Source organism: Dasypus novemcinctus, chromosome 11, assembly GCF_030445035.2.
Source record: "Dasypus novemcinctus isolate mDasNov1 chromosome 11, mDasNov1.1.hap2, whole genome shotgun sequence".
NCBI classification, from domain to species: domain Eukaryota; kingdom Metazoa; phylum Chordata; class Mammalia; order Cingulata; family Dasypodidae; genus Dasypus; species Dasypus novemcinctus.
This window is the reverse complement of record NC_080683.1, coordinates 20,345,596-20,372,012: the sequence shown is the minus strand read 5'-3', so window position 1 is coordinate 20,372,012 and position 26,417 is coordinate 20,345,596. Positions and strand designations below refer to the sequence as shown.

At 39.1% G+C, this 26,417-nt stretch overlaps 1 protein-coding gene across 2 annotated transcripts in view; it reads left to right on the top strand.

Moving 5' to 3' along the window:
• The first annotated feature begins 468 nt into the window (after positions 1-468).
• PTCHD4 (patched domain containing 4) overlaps positions 469-26,417 on the top strand; it is a 190,272-nt gene continuing 164,323 nt past the window's right edge. Inside the window, exons 1-2 of one of the 2 annotated variants that reach the window (XM_023587187.3) lie at positions 469-587; positions 919-1,330. In XM_023587187.3, the coding sequence (XP_023442955.1) occupies positions 583-587; positions 919-1,330 (417 nt within the window). In that variant the 5' untranslated portion in view covers positions 469-582. Of the gene's footprint in view, positions 588-904; positions 1,331-26,417 lie in introns of those variants that run through there. The other variant, XM_004452791.3, reaches the window with a different exon arrangement.

The window sequence follows — 26,417 nt, the reverse complement described above, 5'->3', positions numbered from 1 at the left end:
AACCCTCGGCTGCAGTGGACTAATCTGCAGAACGATCGCTGAGAATGTGTTACAAGGAAATCCCTTGCATGCTTTGTGGCATGTTAAAAATGCAGCAGCATCCTCTCTAATCCTTTTCATCGACTGAAAAGCAGAATTCGAGGGCACAGGGAAACTGGCCAGGCAAGAACGCTGCCTCGGGGAACACTGGAGCTCCTTCCTTATGAGCCCCAGGGCCCCCTTTCCGCTCTAATTGCCAGCGGCTCCTTCACCCATTTCATTTTCCATTCATACCAGCGAGGAGGAAAGAGGGAAAACAAAACTCTAAAAATAACTACCAGCGTCTCGAAGAAAGAAAAGCTCGGCGGACCCCTACCCCACCCCCACCCGCTCCCGCCCTTCCCCTCTCCCCACCCCCACCCCCCCAGGCCACATGTCTGCTTCTTACAACACCACCGCACATGGTTCAGTTAGGCGCCGAATCCCATCAGGACGTAGAGGAAATACACATCTGTGGGACGCTCGCAACGGAACCACCTCCAGCGAGGGAGGCCGGGGGACTGCAGCACCGCGATGAAGGGCTAGAAGGAGGGAACGCTGCTCATGCGGTGAGAGCCGGCCCCGGAGGCAGTGAGGGCGCGCAGAGGCCGGGCAGGGGGTGGGCCCCGCGGCGCCCCCGCCAAGCCCGCCGCCCGCCTCCATGCGCGCTGTCAATATTTGCCCGCCCTGCTGCAACTTGCTGCAGTGTTTGAAAGAGTAGTAGGAGCGCATGGAGGTGGGGCCGGGGAAAGACCGGGAGGAGTGGTTGGCGGGTGAGCGCCGAGGCGGTGGGGAGGCGGCGGCGGTGGCGGCAGCAGTGAGGGGGGCTGGCCGGGAGGGGGGCGTGGGGGGGCGAGGGGGGCAGCCCGGCGCTTACACATGTCACATGTGCTTTTTAAGACGGCCGGGAGCGCCTGCGAGGTGGATCTGGTGGAGGATGCTGCGGCAGGTGCTTCGAAGAGGGCTCCAGTCGTTCTGCCACAGGCTGGGCTTGTGCGTGAGCCGGCACCCGGTCTTTTTCCTCACCGTGCCCGCAGTCCTGACCATCACCTTCGGCCTCAGCGCGCTCAACCGCTTCCAGCCCGAGGGCGACCTGGAGCGCCTGGTCGCTCCCAGCCACAGCCTGGCCAAGATCGAGCGCAGCCTGGCCAGCAGCCTTTTCCCCCTGGACCAGTCCAAAAGCCAGCTCTATTCGGACTTACACACCCCTGGGAGGTATGGCAGGGTGATCCTCCTCTCCCCACCCGGGGACAATATTTTGCTCCAGGCTGAGGGGATCCTGCAGACCCATCGAGCCGTGCTGGAAATGAAGGTGAACCACAAGGGCTATAATTATACTTTTTCCCATCTGTGTGTGTTGAGAAATCAGGATAAGAAATGCGTGCTGGATGATATTATTTCAGTGCTAGAGGATCTCAGGCAGGCTGCCGTCTCCAATAAGACAACAGCCAGGGTGCAAGTGAGGTATCCCAACACTAAATTAAAGGTATGCTCCTCCTGCATGCTTCTGCCAATTAAAGAGGCAGCACTTCATTTCTTGCCCTAAACAAGCAAAGAAAATGCAGAGGTCTCATCCTTTAAGACTCAGAAGCGGATGCTTCTTTCATTTCTGGGGGGAAAAGATGGGCAACTGAGTGAAGAAAACAGACAATGAATGGTACAACTAGACATTAAGAAACTCAACGCCAAACAAAACAAATGGCAAAAATGAAAAAAAAAAATGAAAAAAAAAAAAAGTTGTTTCTGAGACCCTGCAATTACATCTTTGTTCAGGGTTAATAAATCAGTGAATGGAAGGGGGAGGGGGAATCCTGAACAAGTTGGGGGATTTATTTTCATTATGGGGCTCTATGTATTTCTTATTACTGATTACACATCCACCTAGTACCATATTCACCTATTTCCATCTTCAGCCTGGCTTGATCTTGATATGTAGGGAGTTTGTGTTTCTGTGCCCTGTGAGTGTGTGTCTGCAAACAGTGGGTTATGATTGTAGTAGATATTCCAGGAATTAGATGCATGCATGTTTTCATAGCGAAACAAGCAGAAATTTTCTATGTGTGAGAATAGCGATGTCCACCTAACTGATGTACTGCCTTACGGAGTTCTGTTATCTTCCTTTCCCATTAAAAACCCAAACCAAAGCAAGATTATTATAACAGCTGAACAATGAAAAGAAAGAAAAAGTCCACAGTCAGCAAAAATAACAAAGAATAATTATCTCAGCATTAAATATATTGTGCTGTTGAAGCTCTCAATCCAAATTCGTTTCTCAAATGAGGTTTCTAAACTCATTCTACATTGTCAGGATTGAGCTGCTGCAGGCAATGAGGCATGCAGTGCCCAGGTGACTGAAGTTTCAGGGACAAATGTGACTTCTTGAAGACTCACTGCACCATTTGTATGCCCAACCTATGCATGCTGAAAAACTGCACAACCAAGAATTCCCAAGACAGGAGTTTCCACCCAAAAAGTAATTTTCTTTCTTCTACTGTGTGAGAAGGTATGTGAATGCTTCTGTGAGGAGAATGGAGTAGGAGGAATCCCAGTTCCAATAAAGAGATGGCCTAATATAAGAAATTACTAGTATTTCTAATTTTAATTGAACAGAGGCAGCATCTATATACACTTAAAAATAACTTTTTTCTTGTCCTGAACTGAAAGAGAACGTAATGCCCTTAGAAACCAGGGATTCTTCAGTAAACTCACGACCTGCCTCCTTTTAACATATCCTTTGTAAATGGATGGAGCCTAACAAGGGTTTCAGGTTTACAAAACTAAGCAGCCCCTTGAGGTTTAGTGAAACTAGACAGATGATTCATCAGCTTTAAATCTAGGTAAGGGCTTGCCTGCTTCACACTTATTGAAAGAAAATTGATGGATCTGTGTGGTTGAGCAACAGTGCTTTTCACTTCCTGAATCCTATTGCTTACTAAAGAAAAGGAGGTGTTGGAAAGGTAATCTACCTAGCCTATCACCTTTTAACTGAATTCTTTACACATCTAGTGTGAAAACATCTTAAAAACATGTCATCTTTAAACTTCAGGATGTGGTGTTTTTTGTTTTTGTTTTTTGCCCTACTATCAAGGTTCCAGTACACTAATATACATTAACAGATGGCTCCCTTATTTCCTTCATTGAGCAGTGCTCTCCAGGTGTAAAAGTCATGTTTAATCAACCACTGGGGACCTATTGCTTATCTGGCAATATCATTATAGCATTTACAGTGCAAAACCATGAGGTTTAACAATCTTTGACAGCACTCCTAAGGTTTACCAGGTACTCTTCTGGACACTGTATAAGAGTTGGGGGCAAGACAGGCAAGTTTCCAGCTCTTATGGGATTCCTACTTTCATGGGGCTTAAAAGTAGTGGCCATCAGTGTTGTCACTCAGAAGCACCTATAAGCAGAGACTCTATACTCTTTAGGCACAGCCTTGAGCCTACACTATGCTAGCCTGTAACAGAAGTTTCCTCAAAACTTGTTGACTGATTGGTTGATCTACATCTTGGTAAGGGTCTGTGGATAATCACGATAATCACAAAAGAATGGAATACTTAGTTATGAAGGTTAATGTAGTAGAATTATTCCATTAATCATAAAAAGAACAGATGTATTATACACTGACTCTCTAAACTGTAAAATTCCTTATTCTGCTATATTCTAATATCAATGTCTTCTCAAATGTATTGGATTGACCCTCTCTGCATGGCATCAGTGGGGGTTCTCATGCTATGCTTATATAAGTGAAGCCCATAAGAATCTTCAGGGAGAAACGGGCCCTCTCAAGCAACCACGTAATTGTTCACATGCACATATAGTATTAAATACCATTTTACCATTTTGGAGGGACCATAGATGCCTAGAAATGTATCAAAGATTCCCTGAGGAGTCTCAGATTAAGAAATCCTGGTACAGAACAAAGTGAGATGGCCTTTTGTTTTAATTGTTATTTAGATACGATTTTAAATCATATGTTGTAATGGTTATCAAAATATACTCCCCATGATGCTGATGCATGTTAAAAAGAGAACTCCTGGTGTATAGGGTTTGATGAGAAATTTTTTATGTTACATTTTTAACCCTTAACTCATTTTGCTTTCCTTTATCAAACTTGGGGCACCACTTTTCCCAACTCTGTCCAATATGGAAAATTTTAGTGCTATAAAGTGCTATCAGTGGGCAAGGAATCAGGCCTTGAGGAAAACTGCAGAATAAAAGTAGAGACTGGATGTATAATTTGGAATTGGCAATCACTTGACATGAAAGAAGCAGTAGGTCATTGCTTAAAGATAATCTGAGGTTGTAGAAACACTGATTGACAGAAAGGTCAGAAATCTTAGGACAGTCAGAAGGGTGTCTACCAAATTTTGGAAAGACACCCAAGTAGTCCTGAACATAGAAAAGTTTAGAACTTCTGATGAACATGATTATCTTGACAAGGTGACTCAGACAAGCAGGGACATAGAAAGTTACCTTGTATGAAGTTCCAAATACAGGCTTAGACAAAGCTGGTATGAAAAAAGCAGCAGTCAGTTTAGAAAACTACAGAAGAAATGAAGTACATACACATTTTCAAAGGCTGTGTAGAAAAGATGCCAAACTCTGAAACCCCAACACCTATATAAAATAAACTTTACAATTTTGTCCTTCATTGCAATCTTTCTATTATTCTATCCTGATTAGGCACAAAAGTCAAGTTGTATACTCTTTCTGTACTAATCATTTTCCCCACCCCAGTCCTGTCCAGTGCTGAGTAGATAATGTGTACATTCAAAACTTTGCTGATTAGTTTACTGATTGACTTGGACATTTATACTGCTATATCACAAAATCATCATTTTAGAACCTCTGTAACATGCTTTTATTTTAGAGGCATTCTCTATATTCTCCAGATTTCTGTAAAGTAGTTTTGAAACCAATAATTTTGGGGGGAATTTTTTTCACCTAATAAAATATTTTTATCATATTAAGTCTTATAATTTGGACAAGAGCCCTCAAGTAAAATACTTAATATATTGCTAAAAGCAATCTCTTGTTTAAAATGAAGCCCTCAATTCCTTAATCAAGGACTGTTCTGGACACCAAGATAAGGTGTCCCAAAGCTTGTTTGACACATAGAACCTTGTTCAAACCTTGAGCCATAGTACAGGCCTCATGCTTTCAGCTGATCCTGGAGCCTTAACCTAGTTTATTCTGTTGATGTGAAATCATGTGGAAATAAGAAATTTAATAACTGCCCTGGACTGCTTCCATAGCAGGTAGCTGGTAGGGATTTGCCTAAACTGGTAGCTTCATTCTGTACTAATTTCTGTCTCAAACCGGTATCAGGTAAAAAAAATTTGATGAGATGGCCTGGGAGAGTACAATGTGGGCTACCCTGAGAAAATATTCAGGAGACCTGGCTTTTAATCCCAGTTCTTCAAAGACCAGTTAGTTATGTGACATTGACAAAAGTGGGCATCAGCTTCTTCAGCTGTAAAATAATAAGGCCAAGCCAGGGGATTGCAATAATTCTTGTCAGCTGATGAAGTTCTATGATTCTCACATAACATTTGACCACATAGTACAGTAAATCCCCTGATACCTGGATTCCTTATTTGTTACTACACCTGCTTGCTAAAATTTCTTTGTGAATCCAAAATCAATACTCAAGGCACTTTTGTGGTCATTCATGATTTGTGCAGAGTGGTGTAAATTTGAGTTGCCCAATGCATACATTCCCAACTGCGATTGAACAAAGAGACGCTTGGCCTTCTTTTTCAGTTTTTTTTTTTCTTTATTGGAAAAGTTGTGTGTTTACAGAACAATCATGCATAAATTACAGGATTCCTATATACCACCCCAACACCAACACTTAGCATTGGTGTGGAACACTTGTTATAACTGATAGCACATTTTTATAATTATACTGTTAATTAATGTCCATGGTTTAACTTAGGGTTCATGTTTATATAACATAGTTCCATGGATTTTTAAAAAGTTTATTCTGTTATCATATACAACCTATTTCCCTTTTTAGTCATATTCAGAAATATATTTCAGCACTCTTAATTGTGTTCACAATATTGTGCTACCATCATCACCATCCATTACCAAAACATTTCCATCATTCCAAATAGAAATCCTGTACGTAAGTAACTTCTGATTCCCTATCCCCACTCTATCCGCCCATAACCTATATTCTAGATTATGACTCTCTGGATTTGCTTGTTCTAATTCTTTTACATCAGTGAGATCACACAATATTTTGTACTTTTTGTATCTGACTTATTTCATTCAATGTTACTATCCATTAGTAACATCACAGTGATTTTAAGGGTATTTTCTAGGATTTTTTCCTCTAGAACAAGGGTTCTTAACTTTTTTTGTTCCATGGACCCCTTTGCCTATCAGGTGAAAACCATGGACCCCTTACTAAGTCCACCCTATATTGTGTATTATTTAATAAATATATCACACCTGCACCAACATGTCCTCACAAGAATAATGATTTTCTTTCATTTAAATTCCAGCTCATGGAACCCTTGTTAAGAATTCCTGCTCTAGAGTGAAGTATATGTGCTTGATTAGATTTGAATTATGCTGATTAATGGCATTAATCATAGTTACCTAGCTTAATTATTTTATGTGTATTTCCTAGGCACCGTATCGAGGTAAGTTCATTCATTCAGCAAACTTAGCTGAGCACCCAAGTCAATTAAGGACTTGTTTGGTGTTGGGGCATAGCCCCTACTCCTTAGAGCCACCAAAGACCTACTTCAAACCAACTTAAATAATATTTTGTAAGTACTTATTTGTTTCACTTCATTTCTACAATTCAGGACTTCAGGGAGGAGGGAAAAAAAAGGAACAGAAGTGGTTCTGTCCATTCGTCCTCCCATTTCCTTATACTCATCTTATCTAATGGTGGTTTCCTCAATGGACCAGGCTTCCCAAAGCTTGGGGTGGGTGGAGGAGAAGTCAAAAGAGACACATCTAACATGATGGAAGTGAAGAGGGGACAAAGGCCACCTGAAAATCTCTTTGCCTCTTCTGCCTCCGGAAGCACTTACTAACTTTAAACTTTTAAAATCTTTTCTACTAAAAAAATTATTACAATTTAAATCATCTATCGTGCTTCTCAAAATATATTGTATTTCAAGGATATTTTGCATTTTAACCAATTATCTCTAACGACAAGATTGGACTGTTTTGCTTTAAACTCCGTTTTAGAGGCTATCAGCATATCCTCAGACCTATTCCAGATTCATCTAGACATTTCCACACATGCTCGATATAAGCATTTTTAAAGAAGAAATCTGGAGATTCCAATCTTCTCGATCTGCCCACAACATATCTAAAGTGGACAGCAGATTTATTTCTTCCCTAACTTAGTCAAACAAATCACCCACACCCACTCCCCAGGATGGAATCAGAGGAATGACTCATTTCTCTGGATTGTTTCTGCCCATGTGCCAGGGACAAGGTTACATTTTTAATAGTCCTGGCACGTTCTGATTTAACTCAGAAGCATTGCCAATTTGCAGTGTAAGCCACAAAATTAATTTCATTTTGTTTTCTAAGACCTTGCTCCTCAAGGTTTTGTGTGTGGACCAGCAGTGTCAGAATCCACTAGGAGCTTGTTGGAAATGAATCCTCTTCTGGCCCCACCCAGACTTACAGATGAGAATTTGCTTTCTAGTAAGAGTTCCAGGTGAGTCATATACATATTAGGGTTATACACGTATTAGCTCAAGTCTAGAATGAAAAGGTTGACTTTAGTACTCTTAATTCCTGGCTTATGTTTGAAGTAAAATATATTGATTCGAAACAAAATACCATATAAGAGACTAGAGTAATTGAACCCTTAGCCATATAATTTAAGTATGTGATGGAGATATGAGAGAAATGCCTAGAGAATTATTAGGTGGCTGTTCTGCATTGAGGAATCCTCATACCTATCATCCGTACTTGGGTCTGTCACCTGTTTCACCTTAAACTTGATGACTGTTGTTTAATCTTTTCTAAAAATGTTGACATTAAATCTAACCATCTCTTGAAGGTTAAAAAAAAAAAAAAAAAAAGCCAGCAGCATTTTCCTCAAGCCCCTTTGCACTTATTTCACAATAGTACCAACATTAAGCCCTAGCTAGACCCAATCATGTTAATAGGATATAGCAACCATACATAGGAGCAAGAGTATTTGGGGAAAATGAAACACAAAATTACAGTGGAGTATATTTTTAGAGTGGAACTGCAATCTATGCCTTCATCAGACAGGATTATTATGGCAGAGCTGTTCACTGAAATCAAGACTCATTCTCTGTCATTCAGGAGAATTAGGGATTTGAAAGGTGCCTGATGAGCAGCAGTCCAAATCAATGATCTCAGTTTAGTCACATGAATTCTGTTGAACAGCTGTTTCCATTCCAGGACACCAATGTGGCCACCTGGGCCACTGTTACTTTTTTTTCTATTGTCTTAAAGACCTGAAGGTAGAGTACAAACTCTGAGTCATAGAAAGCTAGAAACATGTTTAAAGCATTCTCATAGCTCCAAGAGGTCATGGCAGATGGAGGCTAACAGGATTTTTAGAGTTCTGATTCTCTTTCTATGTCTCTAATTGTTTTCTATACCTTGCTGGCCCACTCCCTTTCTGTTCCTGTATTTATCAGTGTTCTCATGAATCGGTGTTTTTCATTGTCTGTTTTCTAATTATTCTCTTTCACACCAAACATCTACTTCTTTTATCAGCTCTTTTAATGGCATTTCCATTCTGCCATCATTTGCTACATCCCAGAATCTCACTCATCTATGATTAATGCTATCTTCTCCAGCCCCCACCCAATCAAGGCATATACATGGTATTACCTAAACACCAGATCCTGATCATAGGCTTTTATGCAAGAAGTTCTCCAAGTGTCATCCTTGGACCAGAAATATCAGCATCACCTGGGAACCAATTGGATATGCAACTTCTCAGGCCTCAACCCAGATCTACAGAATGAGAAACTCTGGAGGGTGGAGCCTAACAAGCCTCCAGAAGATGCTGCTTCCTTCTAAAGTGTGAGAATCACTGTTCTACAGTAGTGGCACTCAGGCTTGGCTGAGCATGGAATAATTAGGGAAGCCTTAAAAATACTGATTCATGGCTCCAATCTCCAGAGATTCCAGTTCAATTGGTCTGGGAATGGTTGGTCTGGGTATTGGGATTTTTAAAAGCTCCTGTGGTGATTATAATGGATTACCAATGTTGAGGACCAAATCTCCTTTTCAAACTTCTTTTCCTTGCTTTTCTTTGCCTCTACCTTGGGACTTCACTTTATTTATGTGATAATCTAATCTCTTTCACTATATACTCTCACACTCACAATTTAGCCATGTAGCAAGATCATATGCATCTTTTGGTTATATTTTCCCCTAATCAAAAACTTGCAGTAGCTTTCTATTGCCTGGAAAAGAATTTACAAACTCTCCTGTTCATGGCCATTGTGACCTTCCCTTGACCAGACCTCCAACTTCACTTATAGTTTTAAGACACAGTACCACATATGCTGCAACCAAACCAAAGCAAACACACCCTGAATTATCCTGTTTTCTTACTTTCATTCACACTGCTCCCTTTGCTTGGAATTTCTTCCTCACTGTCAAAATCACACAAATCACTTAAAAACGGCACCTCCAAGGTCACACTTTTCATGGAGCTTCTCTAAGTGTTTAAAATGTAGAAGCACTTCCATGTGCTTCTACACAGTCTAACTGGAATCACTTAAAAACGGCACCTCCAAGGTCACACTTTTCATGGAGCTTCTCTAAGTGTTTAAAATGTAGAAGCACTTCCATGTGCTTCCACACAGTCTAACTGGTATTATAAACTTGTAATAAGTCTTAGATAAAATATAATTGTATGTGAGTAATAAACTAATAGGACTGGTTACCTTCTTTGCATAAATTGATTTGCCTTGGAAGAGTTAGCCTACAAAGAGGAGATCTCACTTTGGTAGTGTGGTGTATTAGTCAGCCAAGGGGGTGCTAATGCAAAATACCATAAATCTGATGGCTTTTATGAAAGGTATGTATTTGGGATAGAAGCTTACAGCTACAGGGCCCTAAAGAATCCAACTCAAAGTACCATAAGAGGTACTTTCTCACCCAAAGTCTAACGCCACATCTTGATGCAAGGTGGTAAGCAATGTCTGTGAGGATTCAGCCTTCCTCTTTCCCCTTAAGGCTCCATGGTCCTAGCTTCTTCTGATCTTAGCTGTAGGCTGGCATAGGGCTCAGCTCTCTTCTGGGTCTCATTCATTTCTGCACTCTGCTGTTCTGGTCTCTTCACAAGGTCAACTGTAAATTATGAGACTCATCTCTCTTCCTGGGACCTAGAAGATCCTCTGTGTATTTTCTCTGTGTATCTACTTATGTGTGAGAGTCTGTTTTATCAGCCCAGCAAGGGGGTAGAGGCTCAACCCTGAACGCCCTAATGACCTGGTCAAATCAAGCCCCAATCTTAATATAATTTAATCAAAGTCATCTGAATCTAATACAATCAAAAGGTATCACACCCCGATGTACAGACCAATTTACAAACATAATCAAACATCTTATTTTGGAATTCATAAATAATATCCAACTGTTACATGTGAGGAGGCCCTTGAGGAAAGTTTCAAGAGAATAGGCAAAAAAGCCCACCCAGACGTAAATTCCTGAGGTTGTGTCTAAGTCCCAAAGTGAGGTGACCACAGAAAGACACTGAAAACAATTTCCATGAGTGATCCTGAGATACACTAGGCACAAACAACACTGCTTTGAGTTCAAAAGACAAAGTCTCCCTTGGAGAGGGAGGGAGAGATACTTTCCCACCTATATATAACACACATGTGGACTGAGTTTGGGAGAGGCTGCAGGAAGCAGTACATGGCTTGAGTACAATGTAGGAGTGCCAGATTAAGGAAATTAGAATACAGGATACCCAGTTAAATTGGAATTGCACATATAGAACATTTTTTTTTAGTCTAAGTGTGTCCCAAATATTGCATTCTTGGCTTGTGTGAAATTCAAGTTTAACGAGGCCCCCTGTATTTAATCTGACAAACCTAGCATCATAGGAATTCACCTAATCATATCTGGAGACCTCAGCACAGACTTCAGAGTGTCATGGGACCACTAGTACTAGTTCTAACTTCTTGCATTGACCTTAGGTAGCTCCCTGAACAGGCACCATCAGCCAGGGGCCTGGAGAGGAAGATCACGAAATGGCTACTTGTCAGTTAATATTAATAAAAGTTAGTGTAAGTGCTCCCAGAAATACATGAGTGAAAGTTTGCAGGAACCAGAGTTCCCATCTTATTCAAGTGGAGAAGCAAACATGTGAAATGTCAATTATTCTTAATATGAACTCGTTTGTATACTCAAGCACCAGGAAATCCAAGTTACACTTAATGTTATAATAATTCCAAGTGTTTTTTTGCTAGTGGAAAAAAAATTGAACAGTTTATGTGTTATTTAGAACCCATTATGTTTTCTTCAAGATTATAAAGTTTGTAGAGGCTGGGATTCATAACTTATTCAAATTTCTAGTCTTCTTTACATAAACTGAAAGAGTCTTATGTATGAGAAAACTCCCAGTAAATGACTGATAAAATGAAGTAAATATAAACGTATTTGTTTGGGAAGGGGTTTTTCATTGAGTGTCTGTTCCCATTGTCTGGATCTGATTAATCCAACATTTGCAATGTTTTTCCACTGAAAGGTAGCCACTGGATACCTTCCTAATGTCCCATAGGCAGCTTTCCCAAAGTTTCCATTCCCCATGAAAGCCTACTTTTGTCATTTTCCCCTTTTCAGCGACCTGGTATTCCACAATATGATTTGGGGAGTACTTTTTGTTGGACAAAAGGTTGGGTGGGTGGGGTGGAACCTGAAAGATGGGGCAAAAGGACAGGGACGGTGGGGCACCAATAAGTGCCCCAGGTTGGGATACTCAGGGTCTAAACCAATTTAATTATGCCCTTTCATAGATAGACTATAGCTCGCTAAGGGAATAGTCATAAAGCTGATATTAACAACTTGACTTTCATTTTCATCTCAAACACTTTTACCTTGGGGATTGTTTTTAAGCAATTCAATCCTTTCTAGGACATGAAACTTCAAGGTTTCTTTTCTTTTTTTACTAATCACATCTTGTCAGGGTGGCTCTGACTAAACAATGTTTGTATTTTTAGAGTTAACTTGTCTTAATGCTCTTCTACTCATCTTCCTTCTAATAGAAGAATATGGTGGTAGCTGATAAAATTAATTAGAAATCCTTACTCCCACCTTTGTCTCAGTTCAGTAACCTGTCAACTTAGTGATGGTATTAAAGTAGTCCTTACATGCCTTCATTGACAATGTGGCCTATTTAACGAACAAAAACAAGTGTTTGTTGTTGTTTTTAGGTGGGTTCTGTTTCTTAATGGGTTGAGATAGGAAAACTGAGTATTGATCAAGTCCCTCTTATAAAACTTTTAAATAATTATGAAAAAGGTAGTAAGTAGAATAGAAATCTATGTTTGAATCCAGTTTCACTATTTACTAGCTGAGTGACTTTGAATGTGGTATTAATACTTTGTCCCCTAATTTTCTGTCTAAAAATAGTATTATCGATACTCACTCTGCAGACTTTTAAAATTTCTTGCTCTTGACGGTTTCTTAATACATCGTAGCTATTTTTTATTAATATATACACAATCACAGCAGAAAATATTTAGGAAACCAAGTGAAAACCACATACAATCCCACTCACCAATTATATTAAAAATTTCTTCCAATCTTTAGCTGTCAAATACAAATTGCCATCATAGGTATATAACTCTTTTTATCCTGTTTATTTTCATTTTTTTCATAGATTTTTCATGATTATTATTTTATGAGTTACCCAAAAGTCCATCAAGTGGTTCTGATATAACTTAATTAACTATCCATTTACTGTTACCTTTAAAATATTTCTGGGGCAGTATTTCAGGGCTGATATTTCACAATTTTTCATAGGCATGAGGAAGAAAATAAAAACCTCTGGCTTGCCAATAAAAACTATGGAAAAGAACACCTCCTTATGTGATTTAAAATGCTGTTTAATAAGTCTATGAGCTTATGAAAGCAAAATGCAAATATAGGTCAACAAGTTCCAGGGGAGCAGGTGTCCCAAGAAAAACCTTGGATGAAAATAATGAGTACTATTTATAGACCAACTCCAAAATGCTGTAAATTGCTTTGTTGAAGACCAGATCCAAGATTAAGCTTCCAAAAGTACATTATGGCTTATCCTATTATGGAATTAATTTTACTGCATTTCACTTGATATAGCTCAATGATTCTCAAAAGAAACACCTCAAGAACTTCCCAATTACACAATACCTGGAGACCCTCCCCAAACCAATTGATCCAGAAACTCTGGGCCAAGGGCCTGAGAATTGGTACTTTTGTGCTTCTTGACTAGTTGCAGTGCATAACCATGTTGAAAAATACTAGTGGACCTTGGAACAGAAAAGGAATCACCTCCCCTCCCACCTCACTTCCCAGTTCTTTTTCAAGCAAGCAAGATGTGAGGCTAATGAAACACTATCAGCAGAACCCATACTGCTACCATGTACTTCAATTTCAGGCTCAGCCTGAGGTTTTAAAGGAGAGCACATTTGCCATGACATCAGCCACCACAGTGCCATATTCCAGTGGGGCTCCCTAGCTAAGGAAAGCTACCCCAGCCTCTCTTGTACTTCCCTAATTTGGTGTTGACTGGCCAGAAATAGGATACTTAATCAATTTGTTATATTCCAAAAATGTTCTGGGTTGGCATTGGTAAAATATGTTCCTTGACACTTTAAAGGCATCCTCATTTAATATATTTCTGCAGAGAGTTTAAAGGAGATAAACTGTAGGATCCTAGTAGATATTTATCATTATGGTGATAGAGCCCAAAGTAACACATCTTGATAGCTCAAAGAAGTGTAATATAGGACTTGAAATAAACTTTCAATTTTTATTAAATTGCTTCTGCCTCCCTGGTTTCCATAAAAATAACCTCAATTCCTAAACAACTTGAGGTGGTCAGTGTTTATAATGAATACTAATTCATGAATGCTATTTATTATTAGCCTGTCTTTTTGATAAGCACATAGTTGGAAAACAAATATTAGTGAATGAATAAAAGTTCCAGTGAATCCATGATTTTAATTTAACTGTCATATTTTGAATATTAAAAGCACAGTAGTGAAGAATATAAAAATTTTCCGAGTGTTTTAGTTTAACCACAACTTACTAAGACAATCCTCAGCCAAATGGCTTGTCTTCTGTCTCTTCACCTGGAAAAATAATATCGTACTTCACGTCTAGATGCATAAGTTCTGAGAAGATTAGTTTCTAGATTTAGCAATCTTGAGGCCTTTAACTCATTCATCTGGTTTCCCCAGATCACTGTGTTAATTCAACCCATATTAAAAGAGTATTAACACAATGTCTAATTAAAGGAAAATTATGTTCATTAAAGTGCAATGAATATTTAAAGTAATTCCAGCCAAATGGGAGCCATCACAATCTATGTGCCCTTCTTGGGTCAGTAGAAAGCTTTTCCATTAGCAGCCCAGTGGGTTCACGAATCATATACTCACTCTCTTATAATTTCTAAATAGCAGTTATATATCACTTGATACAATGAAGTGAAAGGACGTTTTCTCAGTCAATATGAGCAACCATGGTATGCATCACCAGCCATTGATAACTGGTAATTATACAATGCAGAAGGAGAGCCAAACATTTGGTACCCCACCACTATCTTTTTTGAAATACTTTATCTTCCCCAAAAGGGTGAAATTACCCTAAAAAATTGATTCCATTCTCATATTTTACAGAACCAAATAAAACGGGATTCTTTTTCTATATACTGTTCTAACCAAAAAATGTGTTAAGTAATTGTAACATACCTAAAAGAAGTTTGACATAAACACCATATATTCTGCATATATTTTCACAAGGCCTCATCCAGAGATATTTTGGAAGGTTATCTAATCTACACATTTCAGAAATTCCTAAACATATAAATTCCCTCAGTAGCCTACCCAACTGTTTAATGTCTCACTAGAAGAAAATTATTCCTCATATCTTTCTAAAATATTTTAAAGTAGTTCAAGGTATTTCACTTTGTTCTTCCTTCAGTAGAGAAGAAGAACCCAGGGTATTACCATCTTTTCTGAGCCATCTTCCACCTGTGACCTTGAAATGGTCATCATGTTCTCTTCGCCTTCTCCAGTCCAGCTGAATAACCTTTTTTTTTTTTAAGTTTTTTTTTTAAAGATTTATTTATTTTATTTAAATCCCCCCCTCCCCCGCCCCGGTTGTCTGTTCTCTGTGTCTATTTGCTGCTTGCTGCGTCTTGTTTCTTTGTCTGCTTCTGTTGTCGTCAGCAGCACGGGAAGTGTGGGCCGCGCCATTCCTGGGCGGGCTGCACTTTCTTTCGCGCTGGGCGGCTCTCCTTACGTGGCCACACTACGCAGGGGACACCCCTGCGTGGCAGGGCATTCCTTGCGTGCATCAGCACTGCGCATGGGCCAGCTCCACACGGGTCAAGGAGACCTGGGGTTTGAACCCCGGACCTCCCATGTGGTAGACGCACGCCCTAACCACTGGGCCAAGTCCGTTTTCCCTGAATAACCTTTTAACAGACCTCATTCTCCAGCGTTCAGCTTTTTTTGTTTTTGGTACCTGGCACATTAAACTTTTACTTTTGGGAAATAAACATGCCTCCTAGGTTTTAAATGCATATGTTGTGTTCTTTTAAAAGATATCCAAATATATTCCTTGACCCAAATATCTCCTTCCTGTATGTGCCTTATTTCAATAAATATCACTATTCCTTTATTTGCTTTTCTCAATAGAGACTTATTCATGGTTACATGGTTTCAGACACCATGCTAGGCACAGACTCTTTCCTCCAGCAACCTGCTTCTAGTGAGGAAGGGAGGCAAGCAAATGGGAAGTTACCAGCACAGTGTGATCATTTGAATCCTAGAAGTTAGTCCAAAATTATCCAGAGCTCTGAATAGTCCAGAGTTGATGCTACTTCAGATTCAGCTTCCTTAAAGGCTTTTCTGGTGGAGGAAATCTTTTGGAGATGCTTATTTCAATTGGTAATAAATGTTTTCTTTTCAAAAATGTATTAATCAAAATTGAGGTTAATGGAGAGCTGCTCTTTGTAAGCAGGGAAATATTTTGCAATGATCAGTTACTCTGAAGGTTATGAAGTCAGCATAAATCCCAATAATGTTATAGACTTAAAAAATGAATGCAAAGCAAGAAAAATGTATGGGTATGGATCAAAAGAATATCAAAATGAAGAAGTATGAGAATTATTAATCATCCATAGGAGCTGGCTAGAAGATTGTTGGATAGTGGAAATTTCCATGACCCCAAAAATCAGCCTTACCCTCAGATCTTTCCCTCCCTAATGTGTAGTAATTGTTCAGATAGCTGTGGGATTCTTGAATTGAGTGAGGCATATACATATATATATTTACAAGTATAAGGCAGCTTTTTTTACAAATTATGAAGCAATTGAAGCTAAGATTTTGAAAAGGAGTGAGCATTTTTAATCACAAGGAAGAATGGAGTCAATTCTTACTTTTGTTTACATAATATCTGGTTTAATAAACATTTCACATATATGACTTAGTGCCCACTTGGGTGGTACATCAACATTTTTATTTCCATTAAACAAATTAGTCATTTCTGTATCTTTAACAAAAGGTCTTGTTAAATCTTCCTGAACCAGAATGGGTTAAAACAATCAATAAAGAATATCTGGGAAACCGACTTGGCCCAGTGGTTAGGGCGTGCATCTACCACATGGGAGGTCCGTGGTTCAAACCCTGGGCCTCCTTGACCCGTGTGGAGCTGGCCCATGCGCAGTGCTGATGCACGCAAGGAGTGCCCTGCCACACAGGGGTGTCCCCCGCGTAGGGGAGCCCCACGTGCAAGGAGTGCACCCCATAAGGAGAGCTGCGCAGCGCAAAGGAAAGTGTAGCCTGCCCAGGAATGGCGCCGCCCACACTTCCCGTGCCGCTGACGACAACAGAAGCGGACAAAGAAACAAGACGCAGCAAATAGACACAGAGAAGAGACAACCGGGGGAGGGGGGGGAATTAAAAATAAATTAATTAATTTTTTTAAAAAAAGAATATCTCACATCTTTACTGATCAAAACATTGTTCAAATGTGTATTCCCTGCTGAGCATTTATGTAAAAAAAAAAAAAAATGTAGTACTCTAAGTCTGCGTTATGGTACATAGGATGGAAATGTGCCTTGTCCTTTTTTCCTAAGGATCCTTTGCACTGGTGTAAAGTGAAGTGTAGAATTACCTAATGGTCCAATGAATTCAGTCATCACAGATTGAAAATTTAGTTATTGTTAGCTGACTCTTCCTGACTAACATTTTCATTTTGCTTTACTATTCTTGCTAATTATTCCAGTTCCCTGTTTTATTGTTCTTTCTTTGCTTGCTTTAATTCTGACCTAGTAGAATTGCAAGATGGGTATATTAGCTAAAGGGGTAGTGATGCAAAATACCAGTTGACTTTTATAAAGGGTGTTTATTTGGGGTAGAAGCGAACAGTTACCAGGCCATAAAGCATAAGTTACTACCTTTACCAAAATCTATTGCCATGTGTTGGAGTAAGATGGCTGCCAACATCTGCCAGGGTTCAGCTTCCCGGGTTCCTCTCTTCCCAGGGCTCATTTCTTTCTAGGCACAACAGCTCCTTGGTCTCCTCCACAAGATCAGCTATAGACTATCAGGTGACCAGCTCAGTCTCTTTTCCCAGGGCTTGATTCTCTCTGGGCTCAGCTGCTCTGCTCCTCTGTATGTTTACTTCCTGGGCTCCAGCTCAAAACTCCCAGCTGTCTTTTGCCATGGCTTTTATCTGTGAGTCCCCACCACTTGCTGACATGGCCCTACTGACATGGTCCAATCAAAGCCCTAATAATAATTTAAGTAAAAGTGAAACTTCATATAGACCAGTTTATAAACATAATCCAGTATCTATTTTTAGAATTCATAAACAATATCAAACTGCTACAATAGGAAATCCCTTTCTTGATTTTTTGAAGGCAGGAAGAGACCAAGTCATGTCTTAGGTGGATCCATAGGCTGGTAATGTGAGCTGACATGGACTGAGCGCTTGGTGTGGGCAGACTCTGCTCCAGAACTAAAGGCAGGAACTCATCCTGTCCCACACTGGTCAGATGGGGAAGCTACTTATATTAGCCTCACTTGTACAATGAGGAAATAGAGGCACAAATGGTTAAGTAACTCATCAAAGACCACTCAAAATGAGGTGAAGCCACTACTCAATTGCCCCCTAATTAAATGTGAGTGTTCATTCTTACTCACTCCTAGATCATTGACCAGCCATGGGTCCCTCAACTTTTAAGTTTAGGTACACATAATATTTCTAAAGTTTTTCCTGATGGTTTTCACGGGAAACTCAAAATTTTAAATGGAAAAGAAATTAATCATCAAATTCATCCTCACCCAGAACTAATAAAAGTATACTCCCTATAGTAATTTTTCCAGAAGCAATTTAGACAACTTTATTAAGTTCAATTTATGTGCATTTCACTTAATTGATCAAATTTCTGCCACTTTTCTTAGAATACACTTCTAAAGTCCTAATAAATCTGATTAAAATCATGACACTTCTTTATTTTAATTTCTATTAACAATATAGAATGATGCTAAAAATTCTTTTTTTTCTAATAAGTTATGTTTTTATTGTTTTGTTTTGTTTAAAGATTTATTTATTTATTTCTCTCCCCTTCCCCCCCCCACCCCAGTTGTCTGTTCTCTGTGTCTATTTGCTGCGTCTTCTTTGTCTGCTTCTGTTGTTGTCAGTGGCACGGGAATCTGTGTTTCTTTTTGTTGCGTCATCTTGTTGTGTCAGCTCCCTGTGTGTGCAGCACCATTCCTGGGCAGGCTGCACTTTCTTTTGCACTGGGCGGCTCTCCTTATGGGGTACACTCCTTGTGCGTGGGGCTCCCCTATGCGGGGGACACCTCTGAGTGGCACAGCACTCCTTGAGCGCATCAGCACTGTACATGGGCCAGCTCCACACAGGTCAAGGAGGTCCAGGGTTTGAATCGTGGACCTCCCATGTGGTAGATGGACGCCCTAACCACTGGGCCAAGTCCGCCACCCGTTAATAAGTTATGTTGACACTGAGTTTTTATGAAAACCAAAAATCAAAGTCTACACCATGGCTTTATAGACTAGGAACAGTTATAAACAGAAACATATTTGATGTGCTTTAAAATGACTTCTTCTTGCCCAAAATTTAGACTGGGGGAATCTGGCAGCCAAAGTCCATCGAATGCTATTTAATAGCCACTACTCTCAGGATATCCAGAATATTTGAAGATATGGCCAATAAACATTGAGATAGTCCTTACTGTGGGCAAGATACTAGTATGTTAAATCAGTATGAAATATTATCCCTAACCACAAGGAATTTACAACTGTGTTGAGATGTCACATTTATACAGTAAGTGTACAAGGCAGTAAATACCCTATGGGAGTACAGACCCTACTTGCTATCAAAAGGAGTTCAGAGGATTGATGGATCACCTTTATCCTTCCCTAAGGCTTTTAGGATGAAGAGGAACTTGAGCTAGGTCCAAAAGAAAAGGTTGGGATCAGTTGGGCTTTTAGGATGAAGAGGAACTTGAGCTAGGTCCAAAAGAAAAGGTTGGGATCAGTTGGAGAAGTGTAGGGAGAGCGCTTCAAATGAAAAAAAAAACAAAACAGTTTTTAGAGCATGCCCACTTAGGTGGTAAATCAGCATTTTAATTCCCATTAACAAAATAAAGGGAAATTATTTTGTTTCTCCTAGAACTGAGCCAGATAAGTTAATTTGAGTCACAGAAAGCTCTCTTGAAACAGTTCATTATCAGACCCTCAAGTTCCCCAACATTTAAGAGCAATCAAAAATTTTCTAAGTTCCCCAGTTCAGGGTTTCCTAACCTCAGAACTATTATATTGGGCAGTATAATTCTTTATTGTGAGGGCTGTCCTGTACATTGGAGGATTTTAGCAGCTTCCCTAGTCTCTACCCACGAAAGGCTAGCCCCCTCCCACCAGTTTCATAAGCTAAAAACAAAGTCCCCAGACCTTGCCAAATGTCTCCTGGCTGTCAAAATTGCTCTCTGTTGAGAACCATTGCTCTGGTTCTATGAACATTCAGGGAAATAGTTCTCTCAGATTTCTCTTCTCCTGTAACATATGCCATCAGGAAAATCGTTTTTGTATCTAACCTGAACCCCTCATATTGCATGCTATAAATCCTGGCCACAGACTGCGAGCCTTCCCTATCAGTAGTACTCAGTCCACTTGGCAGGAAGCCGGGCTGTGATCTCTGGAGAATTTCTAGGATGCCCAGTGAAAGCTACTAAGAAATGCTCACTAATATCTCTTCTTCACTGAGGAAGAATTCTCCAGGCTTGTTCACTTGTCAAAATTTTACTTCCATTTAGATTAGAAACCTATTTCAATTGTAAATCCATTCGGTGGGAGGAGCTCGGCATTTAGGAAAGAGCACAGCTGGTGCTTCCTGGATGTTAAATAATGCATCTTCCTCAGTTTGGAGGCTTAGAAACAGTTGACCTGAGAGGCTAACTCCTTAAAGGTGTTACTGAAAAACCTAGTCATTGGCACTGAGGGAAAAGGTGTGCTAAACCACAGAGGCCATTGTCCACAGCTTTGAGAGAAGCTGTAGAAGGAATGCTAGTTGCTAGCTTGATTTTCCCCATTTTGATATCGTGGGTAAAGTAGATTGCCACAGGGGGAATTTTATGAAATTCAGTGAGGCAAAATCAGCCTTTCTACATTTTATATATTGTCATGCTGTGAAACTCATGTATAAAGTTCAGTTTTCAAATGAAATATTTTGACCTTTCTGCAAATTATTTTCCCCAGAAATCAGAATGTAATCATGGAAATGGGGAAGCACCTGCTTACTTGCAGTTTACAGAAATACATGACATATGAGCCATTGCTTAATAATAAATATTTCTGATTAAGGGTTCTATTTTCATATTTGATTATTTATTGCATAATGTTTTAATCCAAATTTTCCTAGTACCTGTCCTAAGCTCTTTTCTCATTTCTAAATTACTTTGGAAGTTGCATGAAGTCCTCCAGGATGCTAAGCTCCTGCAACATACTAGTTCTATAACACATTTTTATTTTTATTTATTTTTTTTTTTTTAAAGATTTATTTATTTATTTAATTTCCCCCCCCTCCCCTGGTTGTCTGTTCTTGGTGTCTATTTGTTGCGTCTTGTTTCTTTGTCTGCTTTTTGTTTCTTTGTCCGCTTCTGTTGTCGTCAGTGGCACAGGAAGTGTGGGCGGCGCCATTCCTGGGCAGGCTGCTCTTTCTTTTCACGCTGGGCAGCTTTCCTCACGGGCGCACTCCTTGCGCGTGGGGGCTCCCCCACGCGGGGGACACCCTTGCGTGGCACGGCACTCCTTGCGCGCATCAGCACTGCGCATGGCCAGCTCCACACGGGTTGAGGAGGCCCGGGGTTTGAACCGCGGACCTCCCATATGGTAGACGGACGCCCTAACCACTGGGCCAAAGTCCATTTCCCTATAACACATTTTTAGATATCTAGAAACCTTAGAACTTCTGTTTCTGTACCCTGAAGGAGACAATATTCCTACTAGAATACCTCGTTTACATCTTAATGAGAAAATATCCTTCTCCATGTATGATAGGGTTCCTGTGTGTGCACATGATAACTGTAGATTTAAATCAAGGAAGATTCATTGTGTGCTCTAATGAGAATTTATTGGTAAGTCATCACAGAGGTCTTAATGTTTTGACATAGGCTGCTCAAATGGTTGACTCCATATAATGTGAACAAAAAGCTACCAAATTTTTCCATTGGTCAGCCTCTGTAGTTTTTTTTTTCTTAGATCCACTGATAGTAACTGTAGATGATGGTAAAAAGTAAAAGAACTCTGAATGCAACCATTGCAGCTATCATGTCAACTCAAGTTTTTAATGATTACTTTTTACTCCAGGGGGATTTTCGAAGGGTACCTAGATATACAAAATTGAATTTCCCAACTGGAGACAGGCCAGATGTGATTTGTAACAGCTATGTTCTTTTGAAAAAGACACTGTAATCATTAAAATAAGAGAGAAGAGAAAAAGAGAGATCTAGAAACCAAAATCTCATTTTTGGTTCCTTTATTAAAGTCTTTCCTCATCTCATAAGAACCAAAGTGAAAGCAAAATCATTTTTTTTATTGGACCCATGGGTCAGGCTCTGACAGTGAATTCAAGACATCCCAAGCAATATTCAGTTTATAACAATGGTACCCAGGAAGATTTTGAGCATTCATACTATTTTTCTCTTCGTGGTGTTTTCTTTAGAAGTTAGGGAATATAACCTGAGCTATTCTAACTTCTTAATAACATAGCCTTCTTTAATATACCCAAAAGAGGAGCATTTAATGCAAACAAGCCTCCATTTTATCATGCTTCAAAGGTATCTTCCTTAGGATACCTCAGTTTGTGTGCATTTTATTTCATTTGAAAATTGACAACTTGTATCATGTATCAGATGCTGTGCTGCCTGATAAGAAGTGGATTATTAAATAAGGTACAAGGCCCTCTAAACATCATAAAAATTGAGAGAGCTATTTCAGCATAATATCAGTAAATTTAGAAGTACAAAATGGAAGGAAAGTGGAAATTGCTAGAAAACTTTAAAAATAAAGATCCCTAGAGATGATATATTAATATAGTTAAAATGTCAGTTTATAGCTAATACAAAAGAAAAGAATTAACCCATCCTATTAATTAAATATATATGTACTTAATTTAAATGAAATAATGGTGCAAAGACTGTAACTGATCATTTTAAAGCTGTCAGAAACCCATTCAATGGATTTCCAAGAGAGTTCACTCAAAAAGTTGTATAGGAATTGGGCTTCCCAACAGAGATTCTTGAATCTGGAATTCTTTTTATTTCCATAGAAGAGCAAATCCAATAGGATTGGGTGAGAAAACTAGATTTAGGTTTTAACTTGCATTGATATCTGGGAATCAGTGACCCAATATATGGAATGAAATGCTTTAATCATGAAGGAAAGACATTTGAAGTTTAGCTGAAGTAATCAAGTTGAGATGGCAAGGTTTGGTAGATTTTCTGATTTGTTTTCCTGAGAACTTTTGTTCATTTGTTCCTAGTGTCAATTTGTTTATAAATGTGAGTTTAGACTCTCTAATTTTCCCTTTTCTCTGACTGTATGAATGTCTGGTTCAAAAAATTTGTGAAGTTACCAGAGTGGCTCATTTATTGCTAAATGGTGACATGGAAACTAAGGATACAGCTAACATTTTTGACATAGTCTTTAAACACCTTGTTAAGATTTTGTTTAGGCATTCTTTCATTCAACACACCTTTTAACGAGAAGTTCCTATATGCCAGGCCATGGGGGAAACAAAGATGTATAGAGCCCAATCCCTGCCCTCCAAGCTGCAGAGGTCAGTGGTCAAAAGCCTCGTCTCTGGAATCAGATTGATTCGGGATTCCCTCCTGGCCTTGTCAGTTACTCGCTGTGTGATATTGGATAAATGTCATTTCTCTAAAGTTAGGTTTCCTCATCTTTAAAATGGGGAAAATGATAGGAATTATCCTATAGGTCACTGGATTAAATGAAGCATACTTTCAGTGGCTAGAATAAAATAAGCAATGAGTAAATATTAGCTCTTATGCTCTGAAAGGGAGAAACACATTAAAAAATATATGTGCAATTAAATCATAGAGGTATATGAAGTGGGGCCACCAAGGATCTCTTGGCACCTTACGAACAAGAAGAATGACAATGAACCATCCTATGTGGGTGAAGGTATTGCTGGAATAATAATTGCTAAGAATTTAGAAATACTAAAACTCCTAGAAAAATTTTAATGAGATCAAGGAATTACTCTATTCCTTTTCCTCACTGTTTAGAAGGGAGAATGGAGTTAAACTATAGTAAAATGTTAAGCCTAAGGGATATATTCTAATTCTTAAGGCTGCTAGTGAAATTTATCACCCCACGAAAGGTATTTTTAGAAATATGGCATGACACTGTCTTCCTGGGATGATTTGGATGCAGCACTGACTGGAGCCAGAGTGGTGAAATCTTTAGGATTTGCTTCTCCTCTTATGATTGATGCCGGGATGATATGCAGAGTTAACAATGTATAATAAACCACTGTGGCAAAGATGGAGAGGTTGTAGCAAAAGGTCAGGAGAAATAGGTGGCAGTTATATTTCTGATAGGGCATTGAATCATTCTGTCATGTATGGAGTTGCATGGTCTTGTAAAGGTTTGATGCAAAAACTACAAGATATAAATTCTGTTTGCAAATTCAGCTTAGAATTGAAGCCTCCAAACCTTATAGCACTTTCATATTGGAACCCAGCAGGTTTCAATTAATAAGATGCTGTTTGACAGGATTTTGAGGACATTGTCATTTAGAACACATGTATTTAATTTACCCAGAGCATTTGGTAATTTAAACCTCAAAAACCCGTTTTTCCTTCATTTTCTAAATGCATAAGTTAGTCATTTCCATAACAAGAATTCTGAGCATAGTAAAAAGTTGAAGTAAATAAAATTGGAACACACAGAGTCCTGTTTTTTATGCACTAGGCTGGGTGGCAGCAAGATTATTGCTAAAGGGCCAGATAATGGGTAAATGAATGACTTTGTTCTAATAAAACTTTAAATACAAAAATAGGCAGAGGCAGAATTTGGTCTGTGGGCTGTAGTTTGCCTACCCCTGCTTCAGACAAAAAAAAAAAAAGCCATTCTTTCAAATTGATGAGTAATGTTTTCCCTCTGCTGAGAATCAGACACCTCCAGCCCTAAATTTGGCTTAAGGTATATGTGTTTTCTTTCTGCCTTCAGAATGTAACATCTAGAACTGTACTTAACTCAGAAGACTCAAATCTACAAAGAAAATTAGATGAATGTATTGTAAATGTATTGCCAGTTTCTATCACAAACTTGCATGCAATTTAGAGTGAATCTGTGAACACTGAAAGGATGGGCAAAAAGAATATAGTTCCGGATGACATGAGGATCCCCTTGTGGTACATTAAACTTTCTGGCAGCAGGGAGTGAAAATGTCATATTCTTCCTCTTCTTTGTCTAAAATTGCTCCCTTCATGAAAGTGCCTGAGGATGCAAGTATAAAAATTAAAATATTAATGAAAATACATAAAACTGTAGCATTAAATCCCCTGGAAATGGCCTCATAAAATAAGACTTTTACTGGTTCCTGCAATCAGGCTCAATGGGGAAAAAACCACAAAATTCCCATTCTTTATTCCTTTCCCCTATCCTTTCCATCTAACCCCTAGAATTTTTACATTCTAATGCTTATTATTTCAGGCAATTTTACCCTAGATTTCTGGATCAAGGACTTAAGTCTGAAAACTCTATGCTTCTGCCTCTGGGTTAAATAGCATCTCTTCTTTAGATCCAAGAGAGTTCTTTATAACTATTACAGTGCTTCTGATCAACTTTATCCCCTCCAGGAGGCAGACAGCCTCACTTTCATGAATATTTGGCATCTGAAAGCACATTTTTTCATTTTTGAATATTGTTATGAGCTTGGTACCTATTTTTGGTGACATTTCTTAGAGACATTGTGCATAGTGAGAATAGCAAGTACAGGCATTTGAATTTAAGGATTGGTAAGTTTTTTAGGTTTGAGATCTTATCCATGCCTTTAGAAAGCTTACCTTATAGGAAACCTGTGATAAAAGCAATCACTCTAATGACTTAAAATAAAAGTAAAGAAATATACAGAAGGACAAGTATGTCAAGGCAAAACTTTGAGACTAAGGCAAAAAATAAAAATTTTTAAAAATTCAGGAAATAGAAGCTTAACATTCCAAGTCTTAGTCTTCTGATTTTGAACATCAGAAAATGCTGTCTCTCTTTGAATGAAAGGAAAGATTCAATATTTTGTTATAGAATGAAAAATATTCCTCTAGCACTTCTGTAAGGTATGTGACTCAACTCAGCATCTGGAAATTACTAATACCATTATGCTTACAGAAAAAGAGGTTCAATCAGAAAATTGTAATTGTTGGAAAACCACTGTAGGAAGGCATGAGACTGACATGGAAATTGACTGAAATGAAAGATAACTTAAAGACAAAATATACCTGCATATCTTTATCTATATAAAAGTTTCTCCATACCTCCCCAGCAGTGAATACCCTTAATATGTTAGTTTTCTTATGCCTTTGAGTCTTTTTTTATGTACCTGTGTTTCTCTTTACCCCAACTTTAATATTTGTTCTGCCATTTTCTCACCATAGTAAC